The 25,153-nt window shown below is 47.6% G+C and overlaps 8 protein-coding genes across 8 annotated transcripts; 5 read left to right on the top strand and 3 right to left on the bottom strand.

Annotated features, from left to right (window-relative positions):
• Positions 1-229: 229 nt before the first annotated feature.
• Positions 230-1,776, bottom strand: M431DRAFT_497402 (hypothetical protein; the record flags this gene model as incomplete). The annotated part of the gene is made up of 5 exons (XM_024917587.1): positions 230-638; positions 700-1,022; positions 1,071-1,373; positions 1,398-1,532; positions 1,747-1,776. 5 exons carry the CDS (start codon positions 1,774-1,776, stop codon positions 230-232), a joined length of 1,200 nt encoding a protein of 399 aa, XP_024771777.1.
• Positions 1,777-1,898: 122 nt separating this feature from the next.
• On the bottom strand, positions 1,899-4,008 carry M431DRAFT_510303 (hypothetical protein). Its single transcript, XM_024919444.1, has one exon. The coding sequence runs from the start codon at positions 3,947-3,949 to the stop codon at positions 2,093-2,095; it is 1,857 nt and encodes a 618-aa protein (XP_024771776.1). The 5' UTR covers positions 3,950-4,008; the 3' UTR covers positions 1,899-2,092.
• A 607-nt stretch (positions 4,009-4,615) lies between these two features.
• M431DRAFT_210571 (hypothetical protein) lies at positions 4,616-4,968 on the top strand. Its single transcript, XM_024913447.1, has one exon. It carries the CDS (start codon positions 4,700-4,702, stop codon positions 4,904-4,906), a length of 207 nt encoding a protein of 68 aa, XP_024771775.1. The 5' UTR covers positions 4,616-4,699; the 3' UTR covers positions 4,907-4,968.
• Positions 4,870-6,807, top strand: M431DRAFT_510302 (hypothetical protein). The gene is made up of 6 exons (XM_024919443.1): positions 4,870-5,145; positions 5,212-5,357; positions 5,417-5,473; positions 5,536-5,931; positions 5,993-6,259; positions 6,315-6,807. Exons 1-6 carry the CDS (start codon positions 4,979-4,981, stop codon positions 6,629-6,631), a joined length of 1,350 nt encoding a protein of 449 aa, XP_024771774.1. The 5' UTR covers positions 4,870-4,978; the 3' UTR covers positions 6,632-6,807.
• Positions 6,808-9,617: 2,810 nt separating this feature from the next.
• On the top strand, positions 9,618-11,677 carry M431DRAFT_147889 (hypothetical protein). The gene is made up of 3 exons (XM_024912762.1): positions 9,618-10,238; positions 10,291-10,978; positions 11,047-11,677. Exons 1-3 carry the CDS (start codon positions 9,742-9,744, stop codon positions 11,635-11,637), a joined length of 1,776 nt encoding a protein of 591 aa, XP_024771773.1. The 5' UTR covers positions 9,618-9,741; the 3' UTR covers positions 11,638-11,677.
• A 1,275-nt stretch (positions 11,678-12,952) lies between these two features.
• On the top strand, positions 12,953-14,753 carry M431DRAFT_7555 (hypothetical protein; the record flags this gene model as incomplete). Its single annotated transcript, XM_024922349.1, has 8 exons — positions 12,953-13,100; positions 13,150-13,337; positions 13,404-13,516; positions 13,569-13,785; positions 13,841-13,996; positions 14,054-14,349; positions 14,416-14,676; positions 14,744-14,753. 8 exons carry the CDS (start codon positions 12,953-12,955, stop codon positions 14,751-14,753), a joined length of 1,389 nt encoding a protein of 462 aa, XP_024771772.1.
• Positions 14,754-15,395: 642 nt separating this feature from the next.
• On the top strand, positions 15,396-16,938 carry M431DRAFT_91831 (hypothetical protein; the record flags this gene model as incomplete). The annotated part of the gene is made up of 3 exons (XM_024924303.1): positions 15,396-16,055; positions 16,126-16,519; positions 16,580-16,938. The coding sequence occupies 3 exons, from the start codon at positions 15,396-15,398 to the stop codon at positions 16,936-16,938; spliced, it is 1,413 nt and encodes a 470-aa protein (XP_024771771.1).
• Positions 16,939-17,328: 390 nt separating this feature from the next.
• On the bottom strand, positions 17,329-23,937 carry M431DRAFT_7553 (hypothetical protein; the record flags this gene model as incomplete). The annotated part of the gene is made up of 3 exons (XM_024922346.1): positions 17,329-22,550; positions 22,607-23,216; positions 23,278-23,937. The coding sequence occupies 3 exons, from the start codon at positions 23,935-23,937 to the stop codon at positions 17,329-17,331; spliced, it is 6,492 nt and encodes a 2,163-aa protein (XP_024771770.1).
• Between the last annotated feature and the right edge of the window lie 1,216 nt (positions 23,938-25,153).

Here is a 25,153-nt window from a genome sequence, read left to right as displayed (position 1 = left end):
GTGCGTATCGGCATGGGTGAAAAGCTATGTAGCTATTCTTCGCTGGAGCCATTTTCTTGGACCTTGAAATTGATTTCATTCTCTCACATAATTAGTCTTAGTGAGGCAGATAACATGGTTGTCCAAAAGCAACGCCGTCCATGTTTACCTTGTACGAGGCCATACGCGTATTGAAGAACCATGTGATCTATTGAAATACTGGTCAAGCCCATTTTGTATTCACCAGGCTTCAAAATATGTCCAAGTCCAACATGAATGCCCCCTTCTTGTCCGCTTCTGCGACGGTCTCGCATACTCTGGCCTTTTCGAGTCGCTCCTGGGTAAGGAGATACTCGGGAGGTAGATCTACCTGGCCGGCCATCTCATCCCCATCCCCGTGGCCAGGAATCATCATATCAACAACCGCCTTAGCACACAGAGCCGCGTTGGGCATGCCGCCGCCAGAGTATCCGGCACACAGCCAAAGTCCGCCTCCACCACCAGCAGTTTCCGGCACAGGACCAACCCACGGCCAGCCGTCGCGCGAGAATCCCATGATGCCTGACCATTCAAAGGTCGGTTCGATATCTGGCTTCAATGAGTGGATCCCGTGTTCCCCTTGCACATTTCCTTGATCGCGTATCGAGAGATCCATCAAGCTGCCCAATTCGTGTTTTAAGATAGCGTGCCACTGGTTCGTCGATGATGCTGTCATCCCACACGCCAAGTCCGTGGCCCTTTGCGTGGATGCGTCCGCCGCCATAGATCAGTTCCGCACCTGGAGGAGGTCTTTGTGCTAGGTAGTCATCTCTGCGGTCGGTGAGATCAGAGACGAAATAGAACGTGTGTCCAATGTCCAGCGGATCTTTGGCGGGCTGTGCCGATGGCGATGACTTGAGGCTGGATACTTGGCCTCTGACCGGCACGATGATGTCTGCAAACTGGGGAAGCAGATGAGAAGTATACACATTTGTCGCTAGGAGAACATGCCGGGCTGAAATGTCGCCACGGGATGTGTGAGCTGTCCAGCGTCCGAACGCTGCCTTGTCAGCATCTGAGTGAGAACTGGACTGTACTGCGGATAAGTCGACTCTTTTGAGGCCTGTAACTGGAGTATTCGTCTGTAGATTGAAACCACCAGCCGTCAGGAGACGTTCCAGCACAAAGGCAACAAGCTTGTACGGCCAGAGGCTGGCAGCATTCGTCTGCACGACAGCGCCTTGGGCGGCACCGACTCGCAAGTCCTCTAATGTAAGCTTCTTCAAGCTCCTCTCACTTTGTAAAACGATGGAGGGAGATTTGCAGCCCTCCTTTGTGACAACTACAATGTTTGCTCCAATATCTGGATACTTTGCCTGAATCGTTTCGATCATCTTCTTGGCGGTGGCAAAGAGCTCCGGAGACTAAAAGCCGTGTACACCCGTTGTGGCACGCCAATCGCAAGGAATCGAGTGTGATTCGACAAATTCCTTGAGGTAACAATATGTTCGATGCTCAAAGGCCGCAATGTGCGGCGGCGAGACAAAGTATCCCGACTGACAATGACCACCATTCTGTTCATGACTGTAAGCAAGGGGTGTAAGAACATCTAACCCCGCTCGGTTCCTCTGTTGCTCAGGCCAACTTTCAACATAGCAAGACCTTGTTGGTCATGACGAGCCAGTATCCAAGCTTCCATGTTCATGCTATCTGGAACCGTGCGTCAAACGGCGGCGGGGGCGAAGGCGATGCCAGGAGGTCCTGAAGAACTGATTCCCCTCAACTGACCCAGGCGCAACCTTCACCAGAGGGGCACATAAGAGAAAATCGTCAAGACACATCAAAGCAGTAGCGGTTTGCTGAACAAAGCATCTTTCATAGAGCAACTCTCGCGCTTAAACGCGGCCGCGATCGTTGAGAGTGAGTTAAAATTCAGTACACAAGGCTCATCGACGTCAGCTTCTGGTCAGTGGGAATGACACATTTTGTTATACTAATCACTGTGTCACGGTACACACTGTCAGACGAACTGAGACTCAGATTGAGACTAATAAATATCACACTTTCTATGAGACTTATGGAATGCTACAATCTCAATCTAAAATCGTTCGTATGCAGTAGCACCTGTCTCGCCTTAGACCTTCACCTGGTACTCCTTTGGAAGTGAACCCAAAATAAACTGCAAATGAGCCGTCCCGTGCTTCCCCGTCTCTAACTCCTGGAGACCATACTGCCAGCGCTCCAACAACAGCCTCAAGTAATCCCACATCTTGTACTTGTACAGGAACTGGTAAACAGCGGTGTAAGCGCTCTCCAAGGAACCTATAATCCAGGCGTGATGCACACTAGATGCCTCTCCGACAATATGGAACTTGCCGCCCGCCGCTGGCCGCATCAGGTATGGATACAGATTGCTGAACTGGCCAGGACCGAAGAGGGCGAAAGCACCACCGACATTGGGATCATTAGCCCAGCAATAGGCGTGATATACGCCCGTGTAAGCCTCCTTAATCTTCTCGTAGGTCATATGCTCAGCGTGCAGGCGGGCCAGATTCTGCAGGATCAGCTCGACGAGCTCATCCTCCTTAGGCGGCTGGGGTGGAGCATCCTTCACCAACGATCCAATGCGAGTTGCGTCCTGAGACCAAGTGTATGAGGCAAGCAGAACAGCCTCACCATCGCCATCGTCCAAGTTGTATGATGGGTAAACGCAAGTTCGTAGAGGCAGATCAGTCGAGGCTGCGCCACCGCAAGTGATGCCACAGTCCTTGATCCACCACGGGTAGCTAAACTTGAGAGCCACCTTGGTCGAGTTATCATAGTGCAGACATCGAATGGCATCTACCTGAGTAGGGTGCAAGTTGAGACCACGCAGATCCATGCGGTCAAGACAGCCCAGAGCGGTGGTGTTGAAGACGGTGCTATATCCGGAGTAATCCTTTCCGCCTATCCTGACCGACATGTTCCCATCATCCGGAGCGTCTAAGTCAATGGAAATGGCATCAACTCTCTTGTTGTTCTGTACCTTGTGGACAAGGGTTTCTTCCATGGCGTCCACCAAAAGTGATGTTCCTCCCTCAATGCAGTACCACTCGGGCTTTGTCGGGTTGTCAAAGTCAAACGAGTCAATGACGCTTTCAGAAAACGCCTGGTCAAACAGGTTCGTCCCGGTGTTTTGTGTCTCCATCCATTGGATGGCGAAAAAGTCATACTTGGGCGCCTCTCCCTTGGGTCCGCCTCGCTTCAGGTACTCCCGGGTGGTCATGTCGTCAACGAGCATGAGCTCATCGAACCCTTTGTCGAAGTCCTCAGCAAGTTTCTCTTTGTAATAACCGAAAGCCTGTTGTAACTTCTCTCCAACACTGTCGACAACATCGTCGGGTACCGTGCCTCCATTGGCCACGCTCACCATGTAGGGGTCCGACACACCCTTGGCGAAGAAGTGATTATTGTACAGCTGAGGGGTATTCTCGCCATCAAGGTAATATTTGATGAGAGGCATCCCAGTACGTTTAAACAGGTTAAAGGTACGTTTCATGCTGGGGATGTCAGGGTATCGCATAGCACCAATGTCGTAATAGTCATGCTTGGCGTCGGTGAAATGGTGCGTATACAAACGGCCACCAGTTCTGGAACTGGATTCGAAGATGTCGTAAGTGAGGTTTGGGATCTTCAAATCATCCAGAATCATGGCTATGTAGAGGCCGGAAACACCAGCGCCTACGATGCACACCTTTCGAGACGGCAGTTCCTCTTCTGCTCGAGGAGCCTCCTTTAGAGGAGCCGGCTTAATGCTGGAATAGAGGGGATCAGACGGTAGATTGTCGTGAGAGTAGCCGCCGCCCAGGAACCTGCCTTCGTTTGGAGGAGGGATTCCGGGCACCTCACCAAGTCTTTCGGTTAGAATGTTGAGTTCCTTGGCGACCTTCTCACGAACAAGTCGCCTCGCCCAGCGGGTTCGGACAGATTCAGCAAAGTCAACATTGTCCATGTTTGCAAATATAGTAACGGGATAACAATGATGAGAAAATGGCGATGGTAGTCGTTTACTTCGACTACGTAGCCTTTCCTTTCCTTATTTATATCTTATTCAGAGCCTACGTGAACACAAGCTGCGAGTTCCTTTAATCAATACCTAGCTGAATCAACCGCCTCCGCTCTCATCCCCTTTCAGCTACCGACAGCCGTTAGAGGTCAGGCTATCGATTTCCGTGCTCAGCTCTGACTTCAAAGACATCAATAGCATTGCCACAAAGCGGGCACCAGTAAAAGCTCTCCATCATACTGTATAGTAGTATCGATTAAGGAAGAATTGCGTAACGGGGAGAAAAATGACACGGGAGGGAATCCAGCGGGAAGAGACTGATTGGCTTGGCTGACGCTATAAAACAGGCCACAACGGCACAGAAGCGGCACAGAAAGCACAGACAACATGAGCAGCAAACACTATTGGCTCTTATCACCAAAGCTGGAATGCATGTCTTGAATCCCCTCATCATCAGCGAGGCTCAGAGCCTTGAGCTGCATGAAGTCCCGAACACATCCCGCCAGCCACTTACAGGTGAAGGCTGAAGGCTAGACTCTTTTCAGGGCTGGGATGGAATACCTGCATGCGGTGGGAGCGGCCTGGAGCGCAAAAGCCGTGGCTAGATCTGATTTGGCCTAGAGTGGAAGGGTATCTATTGCTTGTGGAGGCATGAGGAGGCCGATCAATCACATGTGAGAATTGATTCAATGTATCATGATGGCTAAGATACATGTGAGAATCGAATCACGAGCACAATATGTCTCATCCTGGACATTCTACGGCATCATTATTTGTGGCGCAGTGGTTTGTACGACTCAATTGAGTGTTATATTAAGCCGACATTCCGAAGGTCTTCTCTGCCGCCACATCACGTTGTTTCAGTGTGCTGGATATAGGTTCCTCCTAGAGTTTACCTATTGAGACAGATACTTCAATCACATTCTCTAGGATATCGAATCAAACCGAAAACACTCGCTTCAGAATCCCCTCAACATGGCAGACGAAATCTACGATGTTGTCGTCATCGGCGGCGGCCCAATTGGATTAGCAGCTGCCTATGAAGCGGCCAAGGAGGGTGCTAAAGTCGTTGTTCTCGAGCAGAACAATTTCTTCAATCATGCCGGGAGCTCTAATGACTTGGCTCGGATGTTTCGAACAATGTGAGTAATTTTTTTTATCTTTTATCTTGCTCTCGTTTTCACAGACACAACTAATCATCCAATTAGGTATACGGAGGATTACATGGCCGATCTTGCCAAGGAAGCCATGGCCCTCTGGGATGATCTTGAGAGAGATTCCGGTACGCCACTGCGATGGATGAGCGGCCTTCTCAACTTTGGCGATAAGGACTATGGCGGGGATACACCTGAAGGTATGAAGTCTTCCCAAGATAACATTATTTTTGACCGTTTTGTCTCACAATTTTAATAGGAACCTTGTTGGGGCCAATTGCTAACCTGGACCGCCTTGGGATGACGTATCAAGAGTGTAAGTTTTGGCATGTATGCGAACCACCGCATCCTCCCATGGGCTAATCTATCATCTCAAAGTATCTGCCGAGGAGATCGAGGCACGCTACCCGTTCAAGAACCTCGACCCTAAGTACATTGGTCTTTTCGCGCCAGACAATGGCGTCATCAATGTCCAGCTTCTGTTGAGGACGCTGTATAAATTATCGCTGGACTATGGTGCCACTGCGAAACAGCATACCAAAGTTCAGGCTATTAAGCCTTCTAATCATTCTCATTACGCCTGGGATGTTCACGCTGTTCGTCATGAGACCGACGCCGCGGTCTTCAAGGCAAAGAAGATCATTATCGCCTCTGGCGCCTACGTGAACCATGTTCTTAAGCCGAGTTTCGACATCTCTCTCGACCTCGACATCTGGGAAATGGTGTTTTCTTATTTTAACTGCAATGCAGGACCCAAAGGAACGATATTCCCCAGTACGTGGCTTAATTCATTTCTCCGGTGGGTTAGAAGTGTATGAGTTAACTCATCAACTAGGCATGTGGTTCCAGTTTGCACCCGATAAGAACGGCAGATCACAGCTCTTTTATGGCTTTCCCTCACTTCCATGGGGTCCTCCAAATCTTGCTCGCATCGCCGTGGATGCGGCCACCCGACGGATCAAGGATCCCAACGAGAGACTTACAAGCACTATTAACCCGGAGGATATTGCTGATACGCAAGAGTTTATCCGCAATCATTGTGTCAACGTTGATCCTACCATTCCTGCGTTGACATCGAGTTGCCTGCAGACCAATGTGTTCGGTGCGTATATTCATATGGATGGATTGACAACGAGATTTACTGATTCGGCTTTTAGACAACATGTTTGTTCTTGATTTTGTCCCTGAAAAGTATCTTAACGGCGGAGCCAAAGACAGTGTAGTTGTCTTCACAGCCGGATGGGCCATGAAGTTCGTGCCGATGCTGGGAAAGGCACTTGCTGACATGGCACTCAAGGGAAGCTCTCCATATGCGCGTAAAGAATTTGCCATCACCCGCACAGATTCAGCAACCGGGAAGGGCATCATTGTAGAAGGTGGATCAGAGAACCGATCGACTAAGAGCAGCGCTTTTGTCTCTACTCACCAGGCATCTGGTTCTTCGTTTGCCGGCCTCCACAACACTGCACGGTAATGGGAGAAAGTGAACGGGAGGTTAGAGGGCATGATGGAATATCTGTACAAATAGCCTGAAGGTGTTGTCAGCTGGTCTATAGTGAAAAGGAATTGATGAGGTACACGAATCCTTATACAGGGACCAACATGAGTCTGCCTTGAGGTTGAGCGTAGCTTCCCCTATCATCCGACTTGCAAGGATAACGAGCCAAATTTCGACAAGGATTTGCCATGTCATCCCACGTGGAGGCTTTGGGTCAATATGACCTAGTGCGATACTGCTAAATAGGGCATCAGCGCCCTTTTGGAAATGTCTTGACAAGAGCTTACGCAGCCAGATCACTGAGTGGGGTTGACAGTTGCTGCTCGGACACTCGCGGCTTAAGTTGAGACATGGCCATCGGCATATTAACTGACCATGATTGGGCAGTATCCTCCCCTCCAATGGCATAAAAGGCGTAGCTAAGGCCACAGGAGACTACATGAGTGACTGGGATGGCTCCAGCTGCCTCGCATCCGGAACGAGTTTTATGCTCTTAGATGAGGATAAAGGTACATAAAGACCCGGATAGTGTCTGTAAACTTCCAAACTACCATTACCGAATCGGAGAGCTTCTAAATGTTTGACTGGCTGTTTCGGCGTTTGAGTCCCAAGAGAGATTAGCTGGCCTTGAAGCTGTCAAGGCTTGTCAAATACATCAACCATTTCTAGCTGCATAACTAGATGGTAGGCTATCAACTAGCATTTTCCACTAGTGTGGTTTAATGTCTCTATATAGATCATTGCTCCTCGGCTCATCGGATACTTGTTTTGGTATCATCGTTCCTACTGTCCCCCCATAGTCGCAGCAGTCTCCAATTCAAGACATTGTTAGCCGCGGAATTTGAGTTGCGACTCCGTGGGAAAAGGCCATATGCAGCTGATTAATAGTTTATAAGATGAAGGAGAGTGGATTTTTTTCTCATCGATTCTATACCCACCGGATGAAGCTCCAGAGAGGGGGGCGAAAAGATGAAGACGTGTCAAATTTCTACCTGGAGAAGCTGTCTGGTGGACCCCACCATTGGAGATGGACATTGCTAATGGAAACCGAATCTGGGCCAATTAAAAGCAGGATAAAATTGAAGTAGAAACTCTTTCGCATCTGGTTGTTTCAAGGGTCGCTACATTCTGGGGTGAAGGGACGGACTCTGGGGAAAGGGTCCAAGTATGGATCTCACAAAGAATCATCCAGCTTAAACATCCATCATCAGATGAAGTCCGTTACTTTCAGTTTAGGATACCTAATGATGGACAGTTGTTGGAAAAATAAGTAGTCGTGACTCATATATGGATAGCCGGCTGATTTTTCAGGACGGGACAGAACGCACATGTAAGATCATGCAATACCCGGAAAACGTCTGCTATATCGTATTCGTCAAGCGGTAGATGGCCTACTTCAAATACAGCTGTTGTCACTCAAGATGACTGTCTCCCAATAACTTCCGAATCGGAGAGTAGCATCTTCCGGAACACATGGAACTCCGGGAGTGGGCCGGGAGGCGGATCTCGGCCTTAGCCCGGCCTGTTTTAGTTCCAGACTTGGCGATATAAGCCGTGCCTCGAATCGAGTCGGCATTTCCGAGCCGAGTGGCTATGTGTCAAGCCGGAGCGCCAACTACATCGAGCTTAGTGATGATGCCTCGGCCCGGCACTGGAGTTTGAGTTGGACGATTTGTCAAGATATATGAGGTGAAGTGATGCCTTGACATGTATCTATTATCCATTCGATGTTTGTGATGGCTTCCATGTAATGTTCTACCGTAGCTGGAGATGTGTAGTTTTACCTCGTCTTGGACTGTATAGTGTCCGATCTGCATTCTTGCTTTTGACAGGTGGCCCACTGGTCTACCGGCAGATGATATAGTCTATATATCTAGATGCCAAGACAGGATCTGCCTTGGTATTGCGGGAGGCGCTGCAATCGTTCAAGCCAAGCCATTGTTCTCACCCAGGCCCTTCCAAACAAAACGTGCGCTCTCGCCTTCTCCCGACGCACTAGAAGGCAAATGGAGTTCGAGTCTACTCCACTCGGGGCATTTTCCACATGTCGTCATTGTGTGGCGTGTTGCTAAACTCTCCACCACGGCATCTTCGGAAGACGCGCAGAGAGGATAAATTTTCCGATGCAGAGTGACAGCCTGAAGTCTGACAAGGGAACTGCCTTTCTCCTATGCTTATTGTTTCCTAAAAAAGGATCAAAAGAAACTAAGTTGTAGCTGTGTAAACCAGGAACCCGAAAGTTTGTGATTTAGAGATGTTGCATAAGACTTCCATGTTCTCAGATGCTGGATCGAGGCATTCCAGAAGTCCAGCCCGGATATGGGTCCCGAGCCTCCTCTCCACAGGAGCATCTTTGACACAACTAGTCATGCCAAATCGAACGAGGCTAAAGCTCCATGAAAGAAAATATTTTTTACGTAGCTGATATGGAATTTGGCCACAAGTTCGCCGAGGTCGGCTGACACATTGACTCCCCAGAGAGACTGGATTTACGCCCAATCCTCGGCGCGGCATGCAAGATTTGGGACTTTTGTCCGGAATCAGAGCACGCCCTTTGGATCTGACTTGATGAAAGCAGTCAGGATGCAACCACTTTGGTGGGCCGAAAAAAAAAGTTCCAATCGTCGGACAAAAGTCGTTGTAATCAACCGCACGGAGCGATCGGCATCTCCTTGGTCTAACCAGTAGGACTTAGTTGGGTTTGTATTCGTATTTACTCACCACCAGTTATGTCCATATCGCGGGCAGCCATCTGCGGGATGGCCTACGAGAAATGGGTTGTTGACATGGCCATTGCCACAGGGTTCCAGAAGATGGAGTCTGGCGTGGTGAAGTAGTCTCAAATGTGGCGACTGATAAGAGCAGCGATGCATCTAATGTCGTGCTACTGAATATACTTATATATCCCCAGAGTGTCTTTATTTCCCCAGAGAGCCTCAATCGTTGTGCCCCGTCGTTTGCTGCAGGTTTTCAGCAACAAAATCGCTGTCTCGTCTATCGCTTTGCGTTCCCAATAACTCTTTACGTATCATCTCATTCACACACAACAATAAAGCCTCGCTTTCGATCCTTTTCACATCGCCAACATGGGCTCTGAGAAAGAGGATTACTCCTCTGGACCTGAGGATGCCTCTACCGGCCCCAACATTTTCCTCCCATCCGCTATCAGGCCTCAGCATCGCCCTCTCCATGACTCCAGCGTCACCCTCGAAGAATACATGTACTATGCTGAGAAGACAAGAGCAGAGGAAGATGCCGTCGCAGCCACAAAGCCACCTACTACCTTCATAGAACTGATCTTCCCATCAAAAGGAACAGCGAGAAGGATAGAGGGATTCCAACCCAAGGAGAAAGAAGCAAAAGAGAACCCGCCCGATGCGTCGGCTTCCGGTAACGGATTGCTTATCACAGATCTGGAGTGGACAAACGCAAGCCGGGCTCTGCGTTCCGCCAGTGCAGCTGCTTGCTTTTACTTGATTACAACCGACATCTTGGGTCCTTTTGGAGTTGGTTTCTCTATTGGTACTATGGGTTGGGGAGAAGGCATCGGCCTGTTCACCCTGTTTGGCATCTGCGCTGGATTGTAAGTAATTTGAGATTCGCTTTGACGATGCTTATTTACTAATATTTCTTAGTTCTGGTTACCTTCTCTGGAAAGTCTTCTTGGACGTCGACTCATACGAGTTTCCGGCCAAGAACTACGGCGATCTTGGATTCCGCATCTGGGGCCCCTGGCTTCGCTATACCATCAACTTCCTTCAAGCTCTGCAGCTCATGATCAGCGTTGGCATCCTCGTTATCAGCAACGGTCTTTCCATCTCACAGGTGTCAAAATTCCGCCTCTGCTACATCGTTTGCTGCCTGATCTGGGCGGTTGTAGGCTTCTTCCTCGGACAAATCAGGACCCTTAACAAGCTGGGTTTCTTGGCGAACTTTGCCGTGGTTCTCAACCTGATGATCATGTTCATCAGTATGGGTGTGATGGCCCATAGCGAGCCCAACTATGGTGCTGCTCAGGCTGGTTCTGCTGGAGCTGCCTTGGGTGGCGCATCGGTCACGCCCTTTGCTAACGGAACTTATCCTCCTATCGAGAGACATGGCGGCATTCCTCCTTCGACCAACGGCTTCACAGGCTCTATCAACGGTCTCATGAATGGTGTCTATGCGTACGGAGGTGCTCAGCTGTTTGTCGAGTTCATGGCCGAGCTTCAACGACCTCGCGATTTCCTCAAGGCTATGTGGGGTGCTCAGTTCTTCATCTACGCCTGCTACATGTCCTATGGATCGTTTGTCTACTTCTACCAGGGACAATATGCTAATCAAGTAAGTTCTATCAGACGCGCACTGAGTCACATATTTAGGTCGCATATACTAACAAATTGCTACAATAGCTCGCTTACCAAGGCCTGTCACCCTATGCCTGGCAAACTGTTTGCAACATGCTTGCCGTCCTCAGTGGAATCATTGCCGCAACTCTCTACGGCAATATCGGAATCAAGGTCATCTACAACAACGTGTTCATAGAGGTGTTTAGGGCTCCACCGATCACCACGACTGGTGGCAAGATCCTCTGGGCTATCACGGTTCCGATTTACTGGACCATCGCCTTCATCATCGCTGCTTCTATTCCCGACTTCTTCGGCTTGACTAGTGTTATCGCTGCGATTTGCCTGGTGCAATTCACGTACACGTTCCCTGCATTTATCGGCCTCGGACTCTTTGTTCAGAAGAACGCGATGCAAGGAGAGGAGGCGTTCAACCCGGTAACTGGCGCTGTTTACCGCCGGGACTCTGGCATCAAGCGATGGATCCGTGGATTCTTTGCCAAGTTCTGGTATCTGAATGCTATGCTGCTTGTCTACACACTTGGCTCTATGGCGCTGAGTGGGCTTGGAGCATATGCAGCGATTAAGGGTCTCATGGACGCCTTCTCGTCGCCACAGATCAACGCATTTACATGCACATCTCCCCTGCAGGGCTAAATGAATGAATGAATTAGTAAAGAAAAGCGATAGAAAATAGACGAGCAATTATTTAATAAATTATGAATTAAGAACTACAGCTTCCTCCCATAAATTTATATGCTAAGTTACATGTTTTATGTTACAAACTTGGGAGTCTGTCACTTAGTGACCTGTAAGCTATGGAACATTGAAGCTATTCCTCGTTAAATCTCATTCCCTGTCTCAGAGCTCAGCCGCAGCTGAGAAACTGCCAGTTTGCAGGTCGCTTATTGACAGGACGCGAAATAACGGCGTGATGTGTCGGCCGGTGTCATTACTGACTGTGAATGTCAAGGTGTCGAAAGTTCATTATCGGACCAGGGCGACAATCTTTCTTTTGTACCTATTTCATCGGCTACCCATAAGGTTGTTTCGTTTTGTTTAGGGACAACACCTAGAGAGAGAAAAATCCACTCATGAGCATTCGAAACTGCTCGGGGTTCGCGGTCGTGAAAGTAAGGGCAAAAAATAAATAAATAAACAAATAAATAAAGATAAAAATGGAGTTTGCAGTGAAGCATTTATTCTTTATTCATAGGCGGGAGCGAATTGTTTTTGATTCCATAAACAACACATCATCGGGGTCATCATTACATTGTCCTCCTTGCCTCCCTACATACGGCTGAACTTAGCTTACGCCTGGGTTCAGACCCTCATTGAACTAGTTATTCACCGGGGGAAACAGTCCCCAAGATTGACAGCTGTTTTGACGCTAAGCAGAGAGATATACGAGCCTACCAGGGTGATTAGTGTCTCGATTGTGCAGCAGCTGAACGTTGATCTTACTCCAGCCTGGTCCCTGAGGCGACATCCAGCGGTAATCGATTTTGAACCTAGCTGAGGGGCTCCCGCAGCTAACTGACTAGATCATCGTGCTTGTTCAAATAGTCGGAAAGATTCTCATACTATCGGGATTTAGCGGGGATTTACGGTAGCTTCCAGCGCTGCGATCCAATCAGGCACCTCTTCTCTCTGACTGTAAAATGATTCAAGCCTTGCGGCTGGAGTTCTAGACCCAGATCTGCATTTGTAGCGTTACCTAAAGCTGGGCTAAGACGTGTAATCTCCTTTTGCGGTTTGAGTCAACTCTTTCTAGCAAACAAAGCAGACTTTTAGCGTAGGCAAGGGACTGTCTTATAGCTCACGAGGCAAGAATTGGGAACCTCGATTAGTAGGAGGCGAAGTGACAAAAACACACTAGGACGGGGTAGTCAGAGATCATAATAATATCAGTGGTTGCGGTTTGCGCAACCTGCTTCTTCCAGACTCTCTTGGCACACAGCAAAGTCTCGAGATGGCGTCACTCAAGGTCTTGTTTACCGTCCTCCTTCTCAATGCCCAGTCTGTGCTGGGCATTGACCGTGTGTGCCAGCATTTCCCATACAATGAGTTGCTCCCTCTCAAGCACTACCCGCCAGCGGAATTATACTGTTCTCGCCATTGTGAGTAAACTTCCAGGCAACACCGAGCGCCTTGGCTAAACGAAACAAGATCCCTTGCCTACTTCGACCGTCACTCGAACAGTGACGATTCCGACAACCGCAGTTGTGACGATCTCCAAGCCTGCCAAGACTCTTACGCTCACCACCGGAATCACCACATCTACGGTCTACACATCGACTGCGACAGCGTACGTCTACACGACTACACAGACTGCCACGGTTACCACTGGAACTTCGGTATGTCATCTTCGATGTTGTATAATGCCTTAAGTTCAACTCACCAACTGATCTTTCCCTATATAGACACAGACTGTTCACACCGGCACGGAGATTGATACGGTCTACACCCAGACAGATGTTGTCACCGTATACACTGCTACATCGACCGACTACCAAACTACTGGAACCGACACCATGTAAGTTAATAGCATATTAAACAAGCTACGGGCAGTAAGTGACCGTGTACAGCACCACAACTGTAGCTACGGTCTCCACAACAATCACAACCGCGACCATCACAGTTTTTGAGACCCAGCAAGCCACGGTAACAGCCTCATCTGGAACTGTTACGGCCTACACAACTATCGATACTGGCCTGCAGAAGCGCCATTACCACGATTATCGCGATGATCTTCTGCCGAAGCTGGCCAGATGCCAGAATAATATCTTAAAGACGGCTTGCTCAGTATGTCTTGTATCAAAGAGACCGTGTCTCATGATTCGTTGCTGACGAAACGAAGTGTATCGAAGTTTCCGGACCGACGCGTACCGCCACGCATACGACCAAGTGCACCCATACTTCGTTCAAGACTGTCGGCGGTGTGACCAAAACTGTGAACGTCGTCGGCACAACCACAACGAAAGAGGCGTCAACGTCTACCATCAGCACCGCATCTGTCAGTCTCCTTTTCCTGAGATCACTCACAACTTCTGTACTAACCCTCTCCATACAGACAACCACTACCTCTGTTGGTTATGTGACCACAGTATTGGATACTGAAACAGATACTATTAGTACTGATTCGGTCTCGACTCTGTCGACAGTCTTTATCAGCGAAGTCCCTACGGCCACCGTCACGACAGTGTCAATTACTGCTTCCTCACCAGTCAATGTAGCATTAACCACAACAGTTCCTACAACATCTACTACGACGGTCATAGTACCTGCCGCTACTGTTACTCTCGCAACTAGCGTTGCGTATACCAAAGTATTTGGTCCACAAGATGGCTGCTCCTATGTCTTGGAAGCGTGAGTAACGCCTAGTCTGGAACATGTAAAACGTCAAAGGTCATGTTACTAATTTGACAACTGTAGTGACTTCCTCGATCAATATTCGCAAGACATCCCCGCTGGTACATCGCATGCTGCTAGAGCTGCCATTTGCGCTGCGTTCTGCGACAGAACGCCTGGATGCAAAACAGTTGGTATGAACTGGTTCCCATCTTGCGGAGCCAACGGCGAGTCGGTGTACTGCATTGCTTCTCAAGATGCGTGGGCGGGCTCAGGTACCATGGAGTGCGGTATTGGAACTGGATATAATGGATGTTCCATCTACCAGGATGGCACTGTATTTCAGTATGTGATTTCCTAACTCCCTTCACTCCGGCATGAAGATTGGCAGCCTGACTAATTGAATGACCAGGAAAACCTAGATTTAGTAAACCATATAATATTTAATTGAGACGTTGTTGTTTAGCGTCAATTCTAGGATATCCATTGCGGTGCATGGATTATTGGGCATACTCGTAGACGCTTCAAAACTGCAAGGTAACAGAGTGCCCATTTATAGTTGTGCGCAAGAAACCAATTTTAAGTAATAATAATTTGAGCTTCAGAACAAATTGGGAATTGCAAAGTACAGTGGTATCATTCCAGCCTTTCCCCTTTACTATAAATCCATCTAATGCAAGCTACACACCATTAGCTTCATCTGACATCGTATCATTGGCCCTTCAGCCGCCGATCTCAAACATGGCACCACCCCTTACAGCCTTACGATTGGCTTTCGTAGCCGATCCTGAATCCTTCAGCATCCTATGCCTGGAAAATTATATCATTGGCTTCAGGCAGACTCTAAGCCTAGTCGGCGGCACGATGTTACATGAGCCTCGCTAGCCCTTGAAAGCAGCCCCCAGTAGGCTGAATTCTCCAGGGTGGGCACTACCGATTGACATAACCCGTGATGTCGCGACCGAATTTTTTCTCTCCGGCTTTCTCCCGCCTTTATTTTCCCTTTCTTCCCTTCTTCTTTACCTGATGATGGTGATGAGCTCTAGGAGCACCTTTCGATTCTCATGGTATCACCCTACAGCGAGACCGCGGGGCCTGGGGTTTTGCCGGAAGTTGATGCATCTAGACTAGATGGCTCCAACACACTAGGTGACGCTGGAGCTCCTGAGCTTTTTCGTGGATATGATGGTTTGGAAGTGGTTAATGGCGATTTGCTTAACGAAAGCAACAAAATAAAGGCTGAGAACGAAGCTACACCAGTCATTGGACACAATACGCCGCAGAAAAACGCGAGAAGGAGGCTACTATGGATTGCGATCGCGATTGTGATTCTGGTCGTCGTGATAGTGGCAGCTGTGGTTGGCGGTGTTCTTGGGTCGCGACATCATCACAACTCCTCGGCGGACTCGAAACCTTCAAGCACGCCTTCATCATCCACTTCTTCAACTCCCTCCCCCTCCTCGTCGTCGTCGCCCAGCGCCATTTACTCCAAATCAAGCTTATCGGTAACCGGTTGGTGGGAAACTACGTCGAGTTACAACATCCGCCTCGCCTACCAGGGAAATGATGGGCAATTGCGCATGATAGGCTACAGCTCGAACAATAACAAATGGTCAACGGTGTCAACGTATAATGTCGACCCGGAACCAAAGATGGGCACTCCACTTGCCACTTGCTGTTACAATTCCACGTTCTACAGTGGAGGTAAAGTGACCTCCGATAATGTAAGTCTTCCCGCCCTCTCCCATCGCCTTTTGAGAACTGTACCTATCTAACGCGCCAATCAACATGTAGAATTATACGCAAATCGATATATTCTACCAGGGAAAGCAAGACTACATCAATGAATGGATAATCCGAGAGGAAAAGTATCCAGTGGTGACAACTACGGACACCAAAGGTACCATCGACCCGTTGGCCTACAAAGCAGGCCCAAACACGAGGATTGCAACCTATTGGCCCAGCGTCATCTTTCAGAACGAAGTGAATCAATTAGAAGAAGCCTATTTTTCGACAAAGAGCGTCTGGAGTCAACAACTGTTGAACCTCTCAAGTACAAATCACTCAGCACTGGTTGAAGTCCCCTACTGGGGAGGGAGGACTGGCAGCGCAAATTTCATCTATCAACGAGATGATCAGAGGCTTTTTGCGGAATGGCGGGTCAATGCCAGTGTGGGAGCAGCTGCAGGTAAGACCTAATAATGGAAGGGATTCTGGCTGCTGTATTTATACTAACATAGGTTCGCAGATGCACCACCTGACATTATCCCTTCTCAAACAAGCATCGGAGCCTTTGCCATCCCCAAGAATACGCAGCAAGACAGCCTTATGAATACTTATATTTTATGGCGAAACGATACTGGTGCGATCCAGATGACCAAGAACGATGACAACAACGGGTGGCAAACTTCATCAACACCAGATGCCCTCGGAAGTCCCGACGAAGGAACAGATATCGCATGCCTTACTGCAACTAATTATGTTGTCACCCCTATACAGTCCAAATTCGATATGGCTCGCTGTTACTACCTGGTGAAGGGGAAAGTAAGAGAGATCAAATACGACGGCTCGACTTGGTCTGTTGTTGGAAATGTGCCACTGGATTAATTCTTAATTCTTCATTTATTTATTCTCTACTAGCGGGGTCAATCATGTTTTTACTGTACTAAATATATGTTATATGTTATGGACATATTGTAAACATAGAACGTTGCGGATTAACAAACGCTAAATACCATTTCTCAACTACTTCAATGAATCATTGCGGTAGATTGACAGCGATGTATGACTGCTGTCGTTTATATGTGCCTAATTTATTATGTTGTATCTAACGATTGGAAGAGATCAAAAGAAGCTTAACAGAACAGAGGGAATCAGTGGGTTCTAAGGTAGAATAAGTGAAAACGAAAAGAAAGCGCAATGTAAAACGAACAAGAGAAACACATGTAGGGTAACATGCTGTACAAACAAACTTGACGTGACGGCGTCAAGTTACCATCAAACGAAAATGCGACTCTGCAACACCCACTCTCTCTGAGCCGTCTCTAAAATATCGGTTTCCGAGTTGAAACCATTCGCAACGCCTCCCCACTCTTGCTCATTAAATCTCCATGCCTTGGGCGGAGCATATTTCCACGATGGCAGTTGTTGGGAATCTTTCGTGTTTTCGCCGAGCTTAAAGTCGCGCGTCAGACTTTCATAAATCGTGCGAACGTCCTTTTCTCGTTTGGTCCAGTATTTGCGTTGAGATTCATTGAGCTGCGATCGTATATTGTTCAGTAGCGATGAGTGAATCCAGGCTTGTTCCTTGAGGAACTCGTGATCGTGATCGTGACGCGTGTAGCCGTTGTACACCACATCAGATGGCGAGTTAATCTCTCGCATGATGCTGTGGTGGACATCCATGGCGTAGGAGAAATAATCTTCTTCCACATATTCTTCTTCTACATTCGAAGCCATTGTAGCGTAAATACTTGCTAAGAGGCGTGATACTTCCAACGTGTCCTTGTGAAGTCGTCCACGCGCGCGCTGCAAGTTGTAGTACAGCTGTTTGGCAGTACGAATTGCGTCTGAGTATAGCTTCAGAGCGCACTGCACGTGGACTAGGAATGTACCAATTTCGATGATTTTTTGAGTATCCGAGCCGAATGTCGATCGGACGTCTCCTCGAGCATCCCACAAACGAGATAACACGCGCTCAAGCTGTTCATGGTTGCTTTGAGCGTGCAGCAGATTGATGAGGCCAACCAAGTCCTCAGCACGAAGTGTTTCAAAGTCTATCTCCAGTGTGTCGAACGCATTAATAACATCGTGCATAATAGACTGCGAAGTTTCGACCATAGCCATCCCGTACGTGTCGTTCGGGTAATCAGGGTGCGGTGCACCAATTCCAACCAAGTATTGAGCCAATATGTATCCGTAGCGGATGCGGCGACGATCATGATAAAGCCTCCTTTCTCCGGAGAATCGCATCATAAATCGGCCAACTTGACTAGCGTTCTCGAAGCTTCCACTGTCCAAGAGACTTTTGACGTGACTATTGCCAACTTCTAGCATGATAGTGTCAAAGTCGAAATTGATTGTAGGTCGATCCTTGCCGAGCTCATCCATCAAGCTGTAGTAGAACTCTTCCTTTACCACTTTGCTGCAGTTGACCTCAAAGTATTGCGAATATGCAGTCTTGAAGCGATCCATGAGGTCATCATCAAGAGTTCTGATAAACTCTTCGCGTTGGTAAGACTGCCAGAAACGACGAAGCCGCGCGCCGTATTGTAAAATAACCTCTATAGCGGCATCCTCGTTGCTTATACGTGAGTACTCTTCATAAAGTAGAGACTCGAGGACAATCTCAGCCATAACTTTGGAGTAAGAGAGATTTTCGGCGTGCTGGTCAAGACCATTCCCGAATGCGATCAAGAAAATGAAGATGGCCTTCCTCGTCTGAGAGTTCATTTCTACACGTATACCATTATTGGAAAACGTTTCTCCGTATATGACCGTTTTGCGCATTTCTTCGAGGAGATCCTTGCCACTCTGTATCAAATTTGCATTGACAAAGAGAGCAGCTAAAGAGTTAGCAGCATGGAAGAGTGTTAAATTGACGGCAGCGGCGGTGATAATGTACTGAGCTGATTCTACCAGAAGCTCTTGCATGAGTTTTCTGGATTCCTCTGTATTCATCTGTTGATACAGCAAGATAACGCAGTCGAGTTGATGCATCGTTTGCTCAGGGTAATCTTCAAATGAAGCCTTATACTGATGATACGTCTCGAGTGAGATTTCAATGGCGCGTTGGAGTGAAAATGTCTTTTTCTGAGAGCCCTTGACAATGGTGACATACATCCGTGAAAGGCGTTTCTTGACAGTCTCAACTGTTGTTTCTTCGATAGTGTCGGTAGTCTCTATCGTCTTCAGCTTGTCGAGCACTTGCTCGTAGCTCTTGATTGACTCTTCGTGATGTTCGTCATGCGCTTCGCATATCTTTGCCAGAGTAATCAGCGCATTGATGACCAATTGCGGGTTATCGTAATAGTAGTCGCTGATTATGTCTCTGTACTCCACAGCGATGCTATATAGCTTCGAGAAACCCTCGTTTCCGTGGAAATCCAAGACATGCGAATACTTTTGATAGATGGAGGCGACATCTTTCCCAGTGACTTTATGCTCTCCTTCAAAATTCCGCTGTCCGCGGAGACGAATGATAGTCTCCCACAGTACTGTACAGATTGCTTGAAGACTATCCCAAAGTCGACGAGCATCATAGTGCACAGAAAGAGCTAAAGCGGCCTTGATGGCATCATGGTGACAATAATCGAGACCCTCATTGAGCAGAGTGACTATTTGTGCATAGTACTTATAGGCAGTTTCAAGGCCGAGTGTCTCGTAATAATCTGCGATGAAATACAGCGTGGTGATGGTTACTTCGTGCTTTTGGCCCAACTCTTGTTCATATTTTGCCAAAATATGCGTATAGATGTCAATGACCTCCCTATGGCGATGATGTTCTTCGTAGAATGCGACCAGGAAATCGATTGCTTCCGTAAGAAGCTGGGCCCCAGTAAGAGGATTCTCTTTAGTGCCAAGATTATCGTCGAGTTTGACAGAAATACAGGCGTAAAAAATCTGTTTGTGTATCCTCTCAGCCATCTCAAAGAGCTTTTGAGTGGAATAACAATCAGCCAGACGACGCGCAACAGCTATACATTCTTCGATTGAGTGCTCACAAAGCCTAACAGCGGAGCTATCTGTCAATATCTCCTTCCAGGTCAGTTGTAAAGTCTTCTTGAGGGCGGCTTCAGCTTCACGCCAGTTGTTTTGCTGATTGTAAAGGCTTATCAACGCTTTGACTGCCGAGAACAGTGATGTATCAGTCCTATTATGTTCGTATTCATCCGCAAGACGCTCAAAGAGCTTTTTCACCACACTCTCAGTCTCTTCTGTAACAACTGTTTTGTCCGTGGTATTCTTAGTGACGGTAGTGTCACTGACTTCTTCCACGACTTTGTTCATAAGCAGTACAGTCTTCTGGACTTCTTCGTTGGATCCGTAGGTGCTGAACGACTCCAATACCTTGGTCAACATGGAGACAGCAATGCTTGATAAGCCAGCCTTTCGACACTCTTCTGCCACCTCCCTGATGCGAATGATGATTGTATCAGATTCGAGGGTATACTTTTGGTACTCTGCCCAAAGGCAAATGAGAATACTGCATGCTTCTTGGATGCGATCATGTCGGCTGAGGAATCTGGCGTATTCGAGAGCAATATCGATCCTGATCAAGTGAATATCAACCTTGGTTGCTGGAGCATGGTCGGCAGTTATGCGTTGCCAAAGGTTGACGTATAGCCGTTCGGCGTGAGAGAGGGTTTCGAAACTTTCGCAGCTTTCATATGTATGTGCGAGTCTCATCCATAGCTCGATACACCGGAGATCAGTGATTTCGATGTTTTGACTGGTTTCAAAGATCATCTCTTCGAGTTCGCCGACCTTGTCAATTGGAGCACCATTGAGAACAATGTCTAGGGTGGCAAAGTAAACGTTCATTTGCTTCACTCGATGTGACTCTTTGCCTTCCCTCGCGATCAAAATGGCACGTATCTCTTGATAAGCGCCCATGGATTGTTCCTCTTTCTTGATGTCCGCATAAAATTTGGCGAGCTTCTGGTACCAGGAGATCACTTCATCACTATGACTCCCATGCTTTTGCGCGTTGATTTCGACGGCAAGCCGAAGCATCTCCTCATACCAAGTGAGGATGTCGATTCTGTGGTTACTATGAGTCGTGAAAATCTCAGTCGCCTCGTTTATTTCAATGCCGGTAACGCAATCGAAGAAAGTCTCCATGCATGTCTTAACAATCGTGGAAGCATCTGACAAGATCTGTTTTCCAAGCTGAGCCGCTTCATAAAAGTAGAATGAAGCGTCAGTCTTTAATCCGAGAATATTGAGGTAAATGTGTCCAAGAGTCACGAGGTTATGAACAATCACGGCCTCTCGATCTTTGAAACAGTCTTGTCGAATCTGGAAAGCAAACTTATGGTTGGTCACGAGTTGCTCTTTTGTATATACTCTAGCCCAGCAAGTTCTTTCGAGAAGGGCGAATGTGATGGATTTGGGGAATACTTCCGATACTTCGGCTCCAGTGAAGCCTGATGCTTGGAAATGCTCGACCCAATTTTGCACAACGTACCCGAGAAGTGAATCTGCTGAGAACAAAGAGAGAACAAAACTGTAGTCCAAGACGTTGGAACAAATGTCTCCAGCCTCCTTTAGTGAAAATTTGACATAAAGCAGCATCAATAACGTCAGTTGCTTCTGTGCTGCCTGTTCAGATGGTAGCAACATCGTTGCAAGTTGTTCTTTGATGAATGCTCGAACCGTTTTAGTGCGGAAATGCAAGTGGCCATCTCTAATTATGACCAAATCGCCGAGGGATTTGGAGACAAGGCCAGCCGCATCGGGACCGACAGACATCGCCTGCCTTTGAAGGTCAATTGAGAGAAGCTTCTCCATCTCTGCCACAGACAGTGGTCTAGCAGCCACTAGCATGATGGATAGAAGATTTTTCAAATCGAGGGTTTTTTCGAGCTCAAGCGACTCGATGACTTTGAGAAGCACATCCGAAGTCTTCGGGCCTAACTCATGACTTGTCTGAATAATCGTAGCCTTTGACTTCTCTTTCGATATGAGCTGAACAGCGTAAAATGCCCACAGCCAATCGCCACCAGCTTTGATCGTCATGCTCTTGAGGACATTATCAGACTCCTGGCGACTCAAATGACGGAAATAACGAGACCGAGAAAGACTATCACGGATATAAGCCCGGATATCTTCGCGTACTTTGGAAGTTTCGATTTGTCGGGCGTAAACCTGAACGGGATCAGGAATTGAGCGACAAAAAGCAACAACCTGTACAGGAAGCCCAGTAATGCATTCTTGAAGCTTGGCGTAAAAGTCCTCGTGGATTCCAACAATTTCATCGCAATCATCTAAAACGATGACTATCGACGCTTGCTGAATATGAATAGCCGCAAGACAAGTATTGAAAGCTTTCCAGAGGACTGCCTCTGTAGGTTCAGAGTCCTTTCGGGCGGAATGATGCTGAAAAGCTTGCGCTATAGCTTTATACACCCCGACATTGCTGATGTTTTTCTCAAGAAGAATGAATAGAATGCTCTTCAAAAACGCGCTAGGAGTTGCTCTATCAGGTGAATCGAATGCTAAGAGGCATGCTGTTAGAGATGATCGTGTAAAAGTAGAAGCAGGAGCAACTCACGAAATGTGTATCGGAGAACGTGGTATGATTTGACATTGAGTGGTCGAGCAAGTCTCTCTTCCACCCATCGGGACAGAAATGTTTTACCACTCGAGTTCTCTCCTGTCAAACAGAGTAATTTCTCTTCTCCACTGAAGAATTCAGAGAGGACCTCTTTCAACCAGTAGCACGTTCTGGATGACGGAGCGTGGTAATCTTCCACTTTCTCATAGATCTTGTTAATAACGGAGTAGTTGTATGGGTACTGAAGCTTCCAGCGGAGTTGCTTCGCTGTAATTGTGGGATCTGCCTCTTGGAGCTTATGCTTCCAAATGGCGTCAGAAAGCGCCTCTTTGGACTGCCAAATCTCACGAATCTGTGCACCAAAACTAGCGTCGAAGTTGATGTGCGCGCGCGACCCAGGCTTCAGATCACTGATTTTCTGTCGATACACTGCCGCGATGTTGCCAAGAAGGGCAACCAGGGTGTTGAATGTCTTGGTAGCATCGTACCGAATTGCCTCTGACGGCGTGTGAAGATTGTGAATTCGAGTAATATCCGTGAGAAGCACGGAAAACTCGTATAAGGCGGTAAAGGTTGGTAAAAGTGCTTGAGCTTGGGTGTGACCGATCTAATCTTATAGTCAGCTATCGGCCGAGCTATCAATGTCTTGCCGTTAGTTGGGGGCATACCTCAAGTAATGCATGAGACGATGCAAGAGCTGCTGAAACCAAGTCTCCTGCTTTGTTGATCGAAACAGTGTTCTTTTTTCCGTTGAAAAAGGCGTCAATGCCTTCCCCATTGAAAAAAGTATTGCTGTGCTCAGTAAATCCATTGATGGAGCCATTGGTCTCTGCATCATCGAAAGACGAATTTAGCGTTCCTCCGTTGGTAAAAGCATCTACCCTGTCTCCGAACTGAGCAATATGAAGCCCAAAGTATTGGGCGGCATTGAGAACTCTATCCCAGGCGTTGTCTCTGTCCGGCATCCTAATGAGGCGTTCATCTGAGATGTATTGAAGATACCACGTTAGAGTGAAGTCAGTGATATCAACCTTATTTTTAGGAATAGGTTCAGGTCGCCTAAGTTGTTGAGGCATCCTTTGGATCACGACTGAACCATTCTCTACCACACGTCTCGATTGGCGCGTGGTAACGGTGGTCAAAGTCTGTACATTGGGAGCAGATGTTGTAGTAGTCGTAGTTGTCACATCATTTTGGCTATGATTGCGCTGTGGTGACACCGGCCTGACGACTGTTGCTTCAACATCTACGTCCCGTGTAACCTCTGTCAGTGGAACGGAGGGAGGTGGTTGTGGGAGCATCAAGCCCTGAGATCTTGGGGGGTCCATAGTTGTGGCACGTCGAGGGACTTCTGGCCTGACGAAGAAATTTTCACTTTGTACAGAAGTTGCTGCGCTTGTTGGAGCACTATTCTCTCCCGTAAATTCAGGGGATATAAGCTCAGCAGTCTTATTACTTTTCTTCCCTGAAAGCAACATCAGTTTCAGAATTGGGAGAGATATTTAGATACATTTTCTCGCTTGTATAGGTAGCCTATGGAAAGTAAGATAAATATGTATAAGCACACACCTCTTGCAAAACTTTTCAAAGATTTCATGCTGAGTTGTATGTTTGTGCTAACATGTCAATCAGCCGTGGTTAGAGACAGATTAGGTAGTCAAATGTTTAAAATCATGAGGAACCATACATAGGTCTATCAAGAAAGCCTTGTCAAAGGCTCTGATTGAGATGAAGAGAAGAGATGGCTTGAACAAACAATGTGAGATCAATTTCACTTTATATAGAGCATTTGTATCTCATAGAAAGTAAAGGTAGTTATAAGTGTATTTTGTCTTTAATATCCCTTGCTCTGTATATAATAGAATAGACGGCTAATAAACTCCTCAATAGATGCAACCTAACGACGAGAGCCTCTTCACACCGAAACCACACCTCATTGGTAGTATGAGATTCTGCCTCGCAGAATGCATCTCCAGGTGGCCATGCATGCAGCCGGTGAGAATGGCCGGGACTCTGACCTGGCTGCCAGGTTGTCAGATTACGAGCCTATCAGAGATAGAGGGGCTTGTATCCTCAACTGAAACTTGCATTATGACTATGTATGTGTGTTTTGGATATGAGGCTTGTGCATATATACTTCAGCGAGACATGCTTTTCGCTCTTCGTTGCCCTGCCTTCAATGTTGTATGCACTACAAGTACACATCTTGGATACTTAGTATAGATCTCATATACTGCTGCCCAAGATACTCTATTCAACCCACATAGAATTGGAGTTCTTAAGATTATAGGCCTTGTGCGGTGTAGGAGTGCTCAGAGGTTTCTGGTAGCAATTAGACACAAAGCTATACGTATGTGCTTATCATAAAGTTGGGGGCCCGGAAAGTTTTTAATACATTCACACTACCTTGCATAAACACCCTTGACCTTTATTGTTCCGCGACTGCAGTCCTCACTCGGCTGCTCTCATAAGTGCCGACGCCCTACTCACACTCCCACCATCTCGCTTTCAACCTGGCCGCTGAATGGCCGCCGCATGCTACGT

The sequence above is a fragment of the Trichoderma harzianum genome (assembly GCF_003025095.1).
Source record: "Trichoderma harzianum CBS 226.95 unplaced genomic scaffold M431scaffold_10, whole genome shotgun sequence".
Lineage (NCBI taxonomy): Eukaryota > Fungi > Ascomycota > Sordariomycetes > Hypocreales > Hypocreaceae > Trichoderma > Trichoderma harzianum.
This window is presented reverse-complemented; position numbering and strand designations above follow the sequence as displayed.

Excerpts from the sequence above, each read along its gene's own strand:
- M431DRAFT_510303 (XM_024919444.1), bottom strand. The coding sequence starts at position 3,949 with ATGGACAATGTTGACTTTGCTGAATCTGTCCGAACCCGCTGGGCGAGG.
- M431DRAFT_210571 (XM_024913447.1), top strand. The coding sequence starts at position 4,700 with ATGATGGCTAAGATACATGTGAGAATCGAATCACGAGCACAATATGTC.
- M431DRAFT_510302 (XM_024919443.1), top strand. The coding sequence starts at position 4,979 with ATGGCAGACGAAATCTACGATGTTGTCGTCATCGGCGGCGGCCCAATT. Across the intron at positions 5,932-5,992 it reads CAAAGGAACGATATTCCCCA|GCATGTGGTTCCAGTTTGCA; the intron begins GTACGTGGCTTA and ends CTCATCAACTAG. Across the intron at positions 6,260-6,314 it reads CCTGCAGACCAATGTGTTCG|ACAACATGTTTGTTCTTGAT; the intron begins GTGCGTATATTC and ends TTCGGCTTTTAG.
- M431DRAFT_147889 (XM_024912762.1), top strand. The coding sequence starts at position 9,742 with ATGGGCTCTGAGAAAGAGGATTACTCCTCTGGACCTGAGGATGCCTCT. Across the intron at positions 10,239-10,290 it reads TTTGGCATCTGCGCTGGATT|TTCTGGTTACCTTCTCTGGA; the intron begins GTAAGTAATTTG and ends AATATTTCTTAG. Across the intron at positions 10,979-11,046 it reads AGGGACAATATGCTAATCAA|CTCGCTTACCAAGGCCTGTC; the intron begins GTAAGTTCTATC and ends TTGCTACAATAG.